The 12476-nt window shown below is 48.8% G+C and overlaps 2 protein-coding genes across 9 annotated transcripts in view; both read left to right on the forward strand.

Moving 5' to 3' along the window:
- LOC308184965 (uncharacterized protein) overlaps positions 1-7213 on the forward strand; it is a gene marked incomplete at its 3' end in the record, with an annotated part of 39573 nt that extends 32360 nt beyond the window's left edge. The window contains exons 3-4 of the mRNA XM_080572512.1: positions 5804-5868; positions 7037-7213. Of these exons, the coding sequence (XP_080428638.1) occupies positions 5804-5868; positions 7037-7213 (242 nt within the window). The remainder of the gene's footprint in view (positions 1-5803; positions 5869-7036) is intronic.
- Positions 1-12476, forward strand: part of LOC308184948 (homer protein homolog 1-like) — a 163671-nt gene that overhangs the window by 37361 nt on the left and 113834 nt on the right. The window lies entirely within an intron of this gene.

The raw sequence follows: 12476 nt of genomic DNA on the forward strand, positions 1-12476 counted from the left end.
GCTAGATTAAAGCATAATAAGATGGGTGAACAATTGGCTGACGAGTCGGGCCCAAAGGGTTCTTATAAATGGGGTTACATCAGGCTGGCGACCTGTCACTAGTGGGGTTTGTTCCTCAGGGCTCCATTCTAGGACTAGTCCTCTTCAATGCTTTCATAAACAATTTGGATGAAGGACTTGAAGGTTTTTTGAGCAAGATCGCGGACAATACCAAATTGGGTGGAGGTCTTGACTCCGTCGAGGGTGGTGAGGCCTTGCAGAGAGATCTGGACAGATTAGAGAGCTGGGCAATTACCTACCATATGAAGTTTAACAAGAGCAAGTGCCGGGTCCTTCACCTGGGAAGGGGCAACCCTGGCTATACGTACAGACTGGGCGATGAGACGCTGGAGAGCAGCCCCGCAGAGAGGGATCTGGGGGTTTTGGCTGATACCAAGGTGAATACAAGCCAGCAGTGTGCCCTGGCAGCCAGGAGGGCCAACCGTATCCTGGCATGCATCAAGCACGGCATTGCTAGTCGGTCGAGGGAAGTGATTGTCCTGCTCTACTCTACGCTGGTGCGGCCTCACCTCGAGTACTGTGTGCAGTTCTGGGCACCACAGTACAAAAAGGATGTAAAACTGTTGGAGAGTGTCCAGAGGAGCGCGACGAAGATGGTGAAGGGACTAGAGGGGAAGACATATGAGGAGCGGCTGAGGTCACTGGGCCTGTTCAGCCTGGAGAAGAGGAGGCTGAGGGGAGACCTCATCGCAGTCTGCAACTTCCTCACGAGGGGGAGTGGAGAGGCAGGTGCTGATCTATTCTCCATAATCACCAGTGATAGGACCCGTGGGAACGGTGTTAAGCTGAGGCAGGGAAGGTTTAGGCTGGACATCAGGAAGAGGTTCTTCACCGAGAGGGTGGTTGCACACTGGAACAGGCTCCCCAGGGAAGTAGTCACTGCACCAAGCCTGTCTGAATTTAAGAAGCGATTGGACTGTGTACTTAGTCACATGGTCTAAAATTTTGGGTAGACCTGTGCGGTGCTGGGAGTTGGACTTGATGATCCTTATGGGTCCCTTCCAACTCGGGATATTCTATGATTCTATAGCTGCCTGCCTAATCATTCCCCTCCTAAACATTCTTCTCCAGTGAATAACTAACTCAAGACTGACATCATTTCCCCCCCCCCAAGAATACAAATTATGCCCTAGAAACTGATCTTACTGCTCTTCTAGTCCTGTAAGGTCTTCAATTAAGGAGTTCATTTCCTTTTTAAAACTCCTGACCTCTCTGCTGATGAGGGGGGGAGTTCACATAACCTATTTGTCCTTGTCCCACTGGGACCTCCCTAAGAGGATACATAGGAGTGTTAGTACTGTTAGTATCAGGGAAGGGGAATTTCTCAGTATCTCTTCTAGATTGTTCTAATTCTTGCCAGAGCCTACAGTGCACTCCTTCTCTAGGCAAAGAGTTAATTGCAGTCCCTGGCTCCCTTCCTGGAGCAACTGCTGCTGCCGCCGGTGCAATATTAGGATTACAGGAAGGGGGTAAATTATCCAAGGGTTCCCATCGACCCGTCCTTCCCTCTGACTCCTCTTTCTCCTGGTCCTGATCCCTTTTCAATAAAAATGACTTACCCCCTGCATCCAGCAAGCAGCATAACTTGACTCCTCTGAAAAAGGAGTCTTATTGTTTACATATAAATTTAAAGCCTGAATTTTCATCAGACCTGTATTTTGGCCAAAATATTGATGTTTCCTTAATTGATTCCTTTGTCCAGATTAATACACAATATTTAATCATTTTCTTTTTATCATTTCCTCTAATTCTGGGATTACCCAACACTTGATTCCTCCCATTTCCTCATTGGCTGAGTACTACAGGTTCACAAACTATTCAACACTTATTAGTATATCATATATTTACAATTTTATTTGACCATTAACCGTTATTTTTTCCTTTTCCTCCTTCTCTCATGACTGGAGGGCCCGTGATTTTTTGTTTTGACTGAATTCACACTGCTCGTCTTGTTTTTCTTAGCTATCCTCCTTATTTTGGGACAGTGGGACCTTCCCCTTATATGTTTAGCATACTCCCCAGGGTTATGCCTGCACAATCACTTGTTAATATGCAAGGTTAGTGGAATTTTCCACTGCAGAAACACATTCAACTGCAAGAACACAAGTTTGTTTCTCACAACATTATAATACTCTATCCTCATTTTCCAGCCTATTTGATTAGTAGCACATTCAAGGGCATATGTATCAGATATTTCCTTACAAAATGGTCTTCCTGATTAAATTGTCCCTTAATCATCCTTTAGATTTCTTCAAATTCTGGGTCATCTTGCCCTTGCCTCAAAGTACATATTTCACATCTTTTCACACAAAACAGAGTTAACTAGTTACTGGCATCAGTGTAAATCGGGTGAAGGAGCAGCCAAACAGAACTCATTGTTATCCAAACAACCATATCCTTCTCAAAATTACTCCCATAATCCCTCTTTTTTATTTAATCTCTGGAAGTTACTGAGAAAAGAAAGGAGAAAAGAAAGAAAAGAAAGTAACCCTCAGGCCCTGTCACTGTTCACCAGAGAGAAGAGATCAGTGCCTGCCCCTCCATTCCCCCTCTCATGAGGAACCATGTAGGCTGCCACGACTTCTCCCCTCAGTCTCCTCTTCTCTAGGCTAAACAAACCAAGTGACTTCAGCCGCTCCTCATGCCTCTTCCCCTCTAGACCCTTCACCATCTTTGTATCCCTCTCACAATTCCCCCCTCTTCTTGTTTTTGTACCTCTTCACATCCCCCTACCCTTAAGTTTTTCCAACATCAGGGTGCAATATTTTTCTTCATATGTCACGGGGGATGGCAGATATACAATGCCATTATCACTAGAATACTAACAAATAGTTGCTTGAGCCAATCCCATCCAGGCAACCACGAGGTCATTTTTTCCCAAATGTCTCTAAATCCCCAGGAAGTGTTGCCTTGAGCCAACTCATGTAAGATCTTGGTTTTCTCCCAAATATTTTTGAGATCAGTCTCAATTCACCCCATTTGGTCTACATACATACAGCAACTAGCATTAATTATAGTGCAAATCCCTCCTTGAAAGGCCAGTAATAAATCCAGTACCATTAGATTCTGGAATACCATCTTTGACAGACTTGACACCTCCTCTTATAGTGCCGGGATCGCATCCAGAGTGTTATTTTCTAATTCTTTGATTACAGCTGATATATTTACAATAGCTTTCTCTAATTCACTCACCCTAACGAAGGGATAAACCACCTCGTGAAACTGTGAAATGCCCTTTTGCTTTTCACTAGAGGATTATCTGGAGTCCTCTTAATTTTGCGTATATAGGTCCCAAGGAGGGTTTGGCTTCGTATGTTTTCAATAATACTTACATTTGGAATTACTGCCCCCAGGGTGCAAGCTCCCTTCCATCCTAGGGGTAACACTTCCCTGGCCCTATTACCACATAACCAATACCTCCCTTTGCCATTCAGGACTGGCCATCTGGTTACCAAATGATCACAGAATCACAGAATTGAAGGGGTTGGAAGGGACCTTGAAAGATCATTGGGTCCAACCCCCCTGCCAAAGCAGGTTCCTTAGAGCAGGCTGCCCAGGTAGGCGTCCAGACGGGCCTTGAATATCTCCAGAGAAGGAGACTCCACAGCCTCCCCGGGCAGCCTGTTCCAGTGCTCCGTCACCCTCACCGTGAAGAAGTTCTTTCGCATGTTGGTGCAGAACTTCCTGTGCTCTATCTTGTGGCCATTACCCCTTGTCCTATCCCCACAGACCACTGAAAAGAGGTTGGCCAAATCCCTCTGTCTCCCACACCTCAGGTATTTATACACACTGATGAGATCCATTCCCTCGTCAAGGTCATCGATGAAGATGTTGAACAAGACCGGACCCAGCACCGATCCCTGGGGAACACCACTAGTCACAGGTCTCCAGCTGGACTCTGCACCACCGATCACCACCCTCTGAGCTCAGCCAGTCAGCCAGTTCTCAACCCACTTTATTGTCCACTCCTCTATCCCACACTTTCTCAGCTTTGCTATCAGGATGTCATGGGAGACAGTACCAAAAGCCTTGCTGAAGTCAAGGTAGATGACATCCACTGCTCTCCCCCCATCTACCCAGCTGGTGATGCCATCATCGAAGGCAACAAGGTTGGTCGAGCACAATTTCCCCTTGGTGAATCCATGCTGACTACTCCTCATAACCTTCTTCTCTTCCGATTGCTTGGAGATGGCATCCAGAACAAGCTGTTCCAACACCTTTCCAGGGACAGAGGTGAGACTGACTGGCCTGTAGTTTCCCGGATCCTCCTTCCTGCCCTTCTTGAAGACCGGAGTGACATTGGCTATCCTCCAGTCTTCAAGCACCTCTCCTGTTCTCCAAGACCTATCAAAGATGATAGAGAGCAGTTTGGCAGTCACCTCTTCCAGCTCCCTCAGCACACGTGGATGCATCCCATCAGGACCCATGGATTTGTGTGCGTTGATCCCACTCAGACGCTCCCGAACCACTCTCTCGTCAACCAGGTGGGAGCCCTCCATTTCCCAGCCCCTTTCTCCTCCCGCCAGGGTCGAGGAGTCGCGGGGGGGTCCTTGAAGCAAAGACTGAAGCAAAGAAAGCATTCAGTATCTCCGCCTTCTTGGCATCTCCCGTTACCAGGACACTCCCCTCGTTCAGCAGGGGACCCACATTATCCCTAGTCTTCCTTTTACTGTTTACATACTTAAAAAAAACCCTTCTTATTATCTTTTATCTCTTTTACAAGCCTCATCTCTAGGTGGGCTTCAGCCTTCCTTGTTGCGCCCCTGCAGGCCCTGACAACACTTCTATACTCCTCTCAAGAGGACAGGCCCTTTTTCCACATTTCATAGACCTTCCTCTTCCTTCTGATCTTATCGATGAGCTCCTTGCTCATCCATGCAGGTTTCCTGCCCCCCTTCCCCAATTTCCTACTCTTAGGGATGCACCAATCCTGAGCTTGGAAGAAGTGCTGTATAAATGTTGCCCAGCTCTCACAAGCACTCTTGCCTTCTAGCAACCTAGCCCATGAAATACTCCCAAGCAGGTCCCGGAAGAGGTCGAAGTTGGCTCTCCGAAAGTCCAGGGTAGCAATCCTGCTTTTAGCCTTACTTCTTCCACCAAGTTCCATCTTGAACTCCACCATCTCATGGTCACTGCATCCCAAGCTGCCCCCAACCTTCACATCCCTAACAAGCCCATCCCTGTTGGTAAGGACAAGGTCCAGAAGCACCCCCTGCCTCGTCGGCTCCTCCACCACCTGCGTCAGAAAATTGTCTTCAACGCATTGTAGGAACCGTTTGGACTGCACGTGCCTGGCCGAGTTGCTTACCCAACAGACGTCTGGATAATTGAAGTCCCCCATGAGAACCAGCGCCCGTGATCATGAGGCTACTACCAGCTGCTTGTAGAAGGCCTCATCGACCTCCTCCTCCTGATCTGGTGACCTGTAGTACACCCCCACTACAGTGTCCCCCATACCAGCCCGCCCCTTAATTCTCACCCACAAGCTCTCCACTTGTCCTTCACCCTCCCCCAGGTGGAGCTGGGTATACTCTAATTGCTCCCTCACATAAAGGGCAACCCCACCCCCTCGCTTCCCCAGCCTGTCTTTCCTAAAAAGGATATAGCCCTCCATGACAGCGTTCCAGTCATGCAAGCTGTCCTACCACGTCTCTGTGATTGCAACGAGATCGTGGCCCTGTGACCGAACACAGATCTCGAGCTCATCCTGTTTATTTCCCATGCTCCGCGCATTGGTATGCAGGCACTTCAGGGAAGCAGAAGGCGCAGTTACCCCTGGAGGGATGCAAGAAGAAGATTCTGGATGGGGTATTGGGATCATTACCTTCTCTGAGGAGCCCTCAGACAGTCCTATGGGACAACTCGGAGGTTTTTCCCTACTATCTTCAACAGTGACAGCAGTGATAACTTTTCCCAGCCCTTCTCTGTCACTTTTAGCTCCCCTCCCTTCCCCCGTCAAACCTAGTTTAAAGCCCTGGTAATCAGCCCAGAGAGCTTGCTCCCCAACACACTTGTGCCCCACTTGCTGAGTTGGAGTCGGTCAGCAGCCCACATACCTGGCTTCTCAAAGGACTGCCCAAGATCGAAATACCCAGATCCTTGGTCCAGACACCACCCCTCAGCCAGTCATTTACCTGTCCCGTTCTCCTCCTTCTTTCTGGGTCCCGGTCACCCAGCGGGAGGACAGAGGAGAACACTACCTGCACCCCTGATCCCTTCAACAACCTTCCCAGGGATGCAAAGTCCTTTTTAATATTCCTCATTTTTCTAGTTGCAGCTTCCCGGGATCCAACCTGAATGACAACAAGAGGATAGTAGTCCTCCGGTTTAATGAGCTGTGGCAGAGCCTTCCTAACTTCTCTGACACGTGCCCCAGGAAGACAGAACACCTCTCTGGATAGGTTATCTGGGCAACCAATGGGAGCCTCACTGCCCCTCAGCAAGGAGTCTCTGATCACTAAGACTCTCCGTTCTTTTTCTGTGGCACTGGCTGTGATTCAGCGCCCCGTCCGGCCCCGATCCCTATGCTCAATACTTCCCCCAATCTTGACACGCTTCTCCAGGTTGCTTCCCGGGTTTGGACTACTGTCCAGACCCTCAACCTCTTCCTTTTCCTGCCTGAGAGCCTTGAGTCTATTACCCAGGGACACCGTGGGGGTTGGCGGCACCGTGGGTGTCGGGGGCAAACGTCTCTTTCTGCTTCGAGCTGAGACAAGGGTCCAGCCCCTTTTCTCTTGTGGGCGGTCAAGCCCTCTGTACTGCATGTGATCAGCTGGGTCAGCTTCTACCCCTTGCAGGGACTTAGGAGGGGGCTGCTGGGCATCAGTAGGGTCAGGTTGACACCTCCTGTTTGTCACCCTCAGAGACTCCCAGGAATCCCTCAGGCTGCGGATTTCTTGCTGCAGCCCAGCCACCTGCTCGAGGAGTTCCTTGAGCAAGGCACACCTGCACCCATGACAGCCCTCTCTTCCCTCAGTACCTGGGGGGCCTCCACATTCCGGAGCTCCCTGCAGTCACCTGTCTGGACTGCTACTTCCCCCCTCAGGGGATCTACCTGAGTGCCCACATGAACCCAGAGAGGCAGCATCTCCTCCGTTTGGGTTGCCGCCTCGACCTGGCCGCTGCGACGGGTGCCCACCATGGTGAATTCTAGGTGCAACGAGGCAGAGCAGCTGTACAAGAGGCAGAGTAAGCTGTTCTTACTGCCCTCTCAGTAGTCAGGAGTACTTGGAATGGTCCGTACCACTCGGGTTTTAGCTTTGATTCCCTCTACGTTCGTATCAGAACCCAATCTCCTGCTCGGAATGGATGGATCGGACTTCCAAGAGTGGGGTCTGAGCTAACAATCCACAGGTCCTGAGAGATGACAAAGAGGACAACAGCCCAAGTATATAGTTTTTAAGAAAAGCATCTTTTGTCTTGAACTGAGGTAATTCATTCCCTTTGCCCAAGTACAGCAACCCAAAGAGCATTTCATATGGTGAAACTCCCACATCTTTTCTTGGTGCTGTTCGGAGAAGTGCCAGAGGTAAGCACTTTGTCCAGAGGAGATGAGTTTCCAGAACTAACTTAATTGCTTCTTTACTGTCTGATCCGCAGCACCCTTCCAGAAGAGGAAGGATGCCAAGGAGTGTGAAATTCCCATTTAATTCCTGGAGTCCGCATTAGCCCTTTCAATATCTGTGATGTAAAGTGACTTCCTTGATCAGAGTCAATATTTTCAACGATTCCATTCCTGAGAATTATCTGTTCTAGAATTACCTTAGCTACCAAGCTCGCAGTAGCAGATACTGAAGGGAAAGCTTCCACTCACCCTGAGAAGTGGTAGACCAACACTAATAAGTATTTAAATCTACCTATTCTAGGGAGTTCTGTAAAATCTACCTGTACACTTTGGAAGCGTTGAATTCCTGGTTCTCGCCCCTCTTTAGGCTGACTTCTGAAAATTCTCCTACTTATCTTTTCACATACTACACAACTCCTGCATACTTTTTTTAGCCAGAGTATATGTATTCCTATACATACATATTTCTGTAGCAGTGTCACACATTCCTTGAACTCCCCAATGACTCCCTTGATGTAAAACAGTTAATATTTCTCCGGTCCTGACAATAAAAGCTCGTCTACATATTGTAACAGTAACACCCCCTCTGGAGTTTGGAATTGCTCTAAAATCTGCTCTGGAACTTGCCCAAATAAATTTGGTGACTCTGTAAACCCCTGAGGTAAAACTGTTCATCTGTATTTTTGCTTCTGCCCTGTTTCAGGGTCTTCCCACTCGAAGGCGAATGCATCTTTGCTCTCGGAGTCCAGTAGACAGGCCCAGAAGGCATCTTTTAAATCTATCACACTGAACCACTTATGCTCACGTGGGATCTTGCTCATCAGAGTGTCTGGATTTGGAACCACAGGATGCTGCTTCTGCACTCATTGATCTTTCATAGTAGATCCTGTACCAATTGGTAAGAACTATCAGCTGTACTTACTCGCAGGATAGGAGTGTTAAAGGGAGACATGCATGGCTCATATAACACATCTTTAATCAGCCCTTTTATCACTGATTTAAGAAAAATTTATCCTTCAAATGAGATAGGGTATTACTTCTGCTTTATTGCCTCATATTCTTCCCACATACCTGTCTTCAGGGGACGGGTATTAATCCCTTCTCTATTTCACAGAAACACAGAATCACAGAATTGAAGGGGTTGGAAGGGACCTCCAGAGATCATCAGGTCCAACCGCCCTGCCAAAGCAGGTTCCCTAGAGCAGGTTGCCCAGGTAGGCGTCCAGGCGGGCCTTGAATATCTCCAGAGAAGGAGACTCCACAGCCTCCCTGGGCAGCCTGTTCCAGTGCTCCGTCACCCTTACCATGAAGAAATTATTTCACATATTGGTGCAGAACTTCCTGTGACCCGTTTTGTGGCCATTGCCCCTTGTCCTGTCCCCACAGACCACTGAAAAGTGGTTGGCCATATCACTTTGTCTCCCACACTTAAGACTTGGAGAACAAGTCTTACGAGGAGCAGCTGAGGGAGCTGGGGTTGTTTAGCCTGGAGAAGAGGAGGCTCAGGGGAGACCTCATCGCTCTCTATAGGTACCTTAAAGGAGGCTGTAGAGAGGTGGGGGTTGGTCTGTTCTCCCACGTGCCTGGTGACAGGACGAGGGGGAATGGGCTATAGTTGCGCCAGGGGAGGTTTAGGTTGGATGTTAGGAAGAACTTCTTTACTGAAAGGGTTGTTAGGCATTGGAATGGACTGCCCAGGGAGGTGGTTGAGTCGCCATCCCTGGAGGTCTTTAAAAGACGTTTAGATGTAGCCCTTAGTGATATGGTTTAGTGGAGGACTTGTTAGTGTTAGGGCAGAGGTTGGACTAGATGATCTTGGAGGTCTCTTCCAACCTAGACGATTCTGTGATTCTGTGATTCTGTATTTATAAGCATTGATAAGATCCCCTCTCAGTCTTCTCAAGGCTGAACAGACCCAGGTCTCTCAGCCTTTCCTCATAGGGAAGATGCTCCAGGCCCTGTAGCATCTTTGTGGCCCTCCGCTGGACTCTTTCCAGGAGATCCCTGTCTTTTTTGTACCGGGGAGCCCAGAACTGGACACAGTACTCCAGGTGAGGCCTGACCAGGGCGGAGTAGAGGGGGAGGATCACCCCCCTTGACCTGCTGGCCACGCTCCTTTTAATGCACGCCAGGATCCCATTGGCCCTCTTGGCCACGAGGGCACACTGCTGGCTCATGGTCAACCTGTCGTCCACCAGGACCCCCAGGTCCTTCTCCTCAGAGCTCCTCTCCAGCAGGTCGTCCCCCAGCCTGTACTGATACATCCGGTTGCTCCTTCCCAGGTGCAGGACTCTACACTTGCTGTTATTAAACCTCACTTGGTTTCTTCCTGCCCAGCTCTCCAGCCTGTCCAGGTCTCGCTGAATGGTAGCACAGCCTTCTGGCGTGTTGGCCACTCCTCCCAGCTTTGTATCATCGGCGTACTTGCTGAGGGTGGACACTATTTCCTCATCAAGGTCGTCGATGAAATGCTGAACAAGACCGGACTCAGCACCGATCCCTGGGGAGCACCGCTAGTCACAGGTCTCCAGCCGGACTCTGCACCACCGATCACCACCCTCTGAGCTCGGCCAGTCAGCCAGTTCTCAACCCACCTTACTGTCCACTCATCTATCCCACACTTTCTCAGCTTTGCTACCAGGATGTCGTGGGAGATGACATTTTTTTTATTTCCTTCCTTGACCCATACCATGGGGTCCCTCTCTTTTTCAACAACCTCTGACAATAACTTCACTGACACAGTTATTCCAGTCTGCCAACTTCCTATATGAATGCCCTATTTCATCATCAAATCCCTTCTTAACAAGTTAGTCCCGGCTTCAGGTGTAGACAATTACCCAGTGATCATTTTATCCCCAAGTCTCAGCTCGGTGTCCCCCAAAAGTTGCACTGTTATCCCACCCCCTTCTACTCCTGTGACCTTAAGGGTTTCATTAGTTCATTTAAGCCATGACAGTTTATGGGCCAGCAAAGACCTATCTGCCCCAGTACCTACTAGAAACACAACTTCTTCTTGTTGTGGTTTAACATGGCCGGCAGCTAAGCACCACACAGACGTTCACTCACCCTTCCCCCCCCTCAGTGGGATGGGAGAGATAATCAGGAAAAAAATGAAGCCTGTGGGTTGAGATAGAGATGGTTTATTAGGACAGAAAAGAAATATTAATATTAATAATAATAATAATTTGTACAAAACAAGTGATGCACAATGCTATTGCTCACCACCCGATGCCCGATGCCCAGCCTATCCCCGAGCAGCCGGTCCCCCCACTCTGGCCAGCCACCCCGTATTAATTGTTCAGCATGACGTCAGATGGTATGGAATACCCCTTTGGCCAGCTTGGGTCAGCTGTCCTGGGTCTGTCCCCTCCCAGATCCTGCTGCACCCCCAGCCTGCCCGCTGGCAGGACAGTGCGAGAAGCTGGAAAGTCCTTGGCTTAGTGTAAGCACTGCTCTGCAATAATTAAAACATCAGCGTGTTATCAACATTATTCTCATCCTAAAACCCAAACGCAGCACCCTACCAGCTACCAGGAGGAAAACTAACTCTATCATAGTGGAAACCAGGACAATATCCACCCCTTATTCCATACCATTTATGTGATGCTCGGTTACACAATTTACAAAACAATCCAACTAATCACCACCTTTCATATATGTATATAAAATGTCCACTGAGTTCGTTTAGTCCATGACTGACTTCAGGCTCTATCTGTCACAACTGTCTTTCAGGGCAGAAGAGATGGTGTGTGATGTTGGATCATAGCACGCTGAAGCCCGTTCTGGTTCCATCACTCCGCTGTGCTTGTCAAATTCTATCATAATTCATTCGTCATGACATGTGACTGTTACTATGACACCGTTAATAGGACACTGACATACAGCAATCATGGTAGTGATGACATACAGTATTATAAAGTAATGAACATAATACAATTCAGCTCATGGGCTATTCTCACCCAGTATTAAATCCCCTTGAGGTACACACCGGACCTCCCCATTCTTCTGCATTACCCACCAAGTCCACCCACGTCCCTGGGGAAAAGCAATCCCACGAATGGGTTTGCCTTTGCCTGAGGCAGGAGTAGCCCAGACTGTCTTACCAGCACATTTCTTACATGCACTACAGGAACTATGTCTCCTTCTACAGTGCGTAACAGGTTTGATTGGGCAGGTCCAGCTTGGTTGGCAGATTCCCCTATTGTTGACTAACCAGGTAGCCTTTGCCAAATGCGTATCCCAATGTTTGAATGTCCCAGCACCCATTGCCTTCAGTGTAGTCTTCAACAGTCCATTGTATCGCTCAACTTTCCCAGAGGCTGGTGCATGATAGGGGATGTGATACACCCACTCAATACCATGTTCTTTGGCCCAAGTGTCTATAAGGTTGTTTCGGAAATGAGTCCCGTTGTCTGACTCAATTCTCTCTGGGGTGCCATGTCGCCATAGGACTTGCTTTTCAAGGCCCAGGAGAGTGTTCCGGGCGGTGGCATGGGGCACAGGATATGTTCCCAGCCATCCGGTGGTTGCTTCCACCATTGTAAGTACGTGGCGCCTGCCGTGGCGGGTTTGAGGGAGTGTGATGTAATCAATCTGCCAGGCCTCCCCATACTAACATTTCAGCCATCATCCTCCATACCAAAGAGGCTTTCACTGCTTGGCTTGCTTGATTGCAGCACATGTTTCCCAGTCATGGATAGCCTGTGCAATAGTGTCCATGGTCAGGTCCACCTCTTCATCACGAGCCCATCTGTATGTTGCATCTCTGCCTCAATGGCCTGAGATTTCATTGGCCCATTGAGCTGTAAATAATTCACCTTTATGTTGCCAGTCCAGGTCCACCTGAGCCACT

Source organism: Anser brachyrhynchus (assembly GCF_964034855.1).
Source record: "Anser brachyrhynchus genome assembly, chromosome: W".
NCBI classification, from domain to species: domain Eukaryota; kingdom Metazoa; phylum Chordata; class Aves; order Anseriformes; family Anatidae; genus Anser; species Anser brachyrhynchus.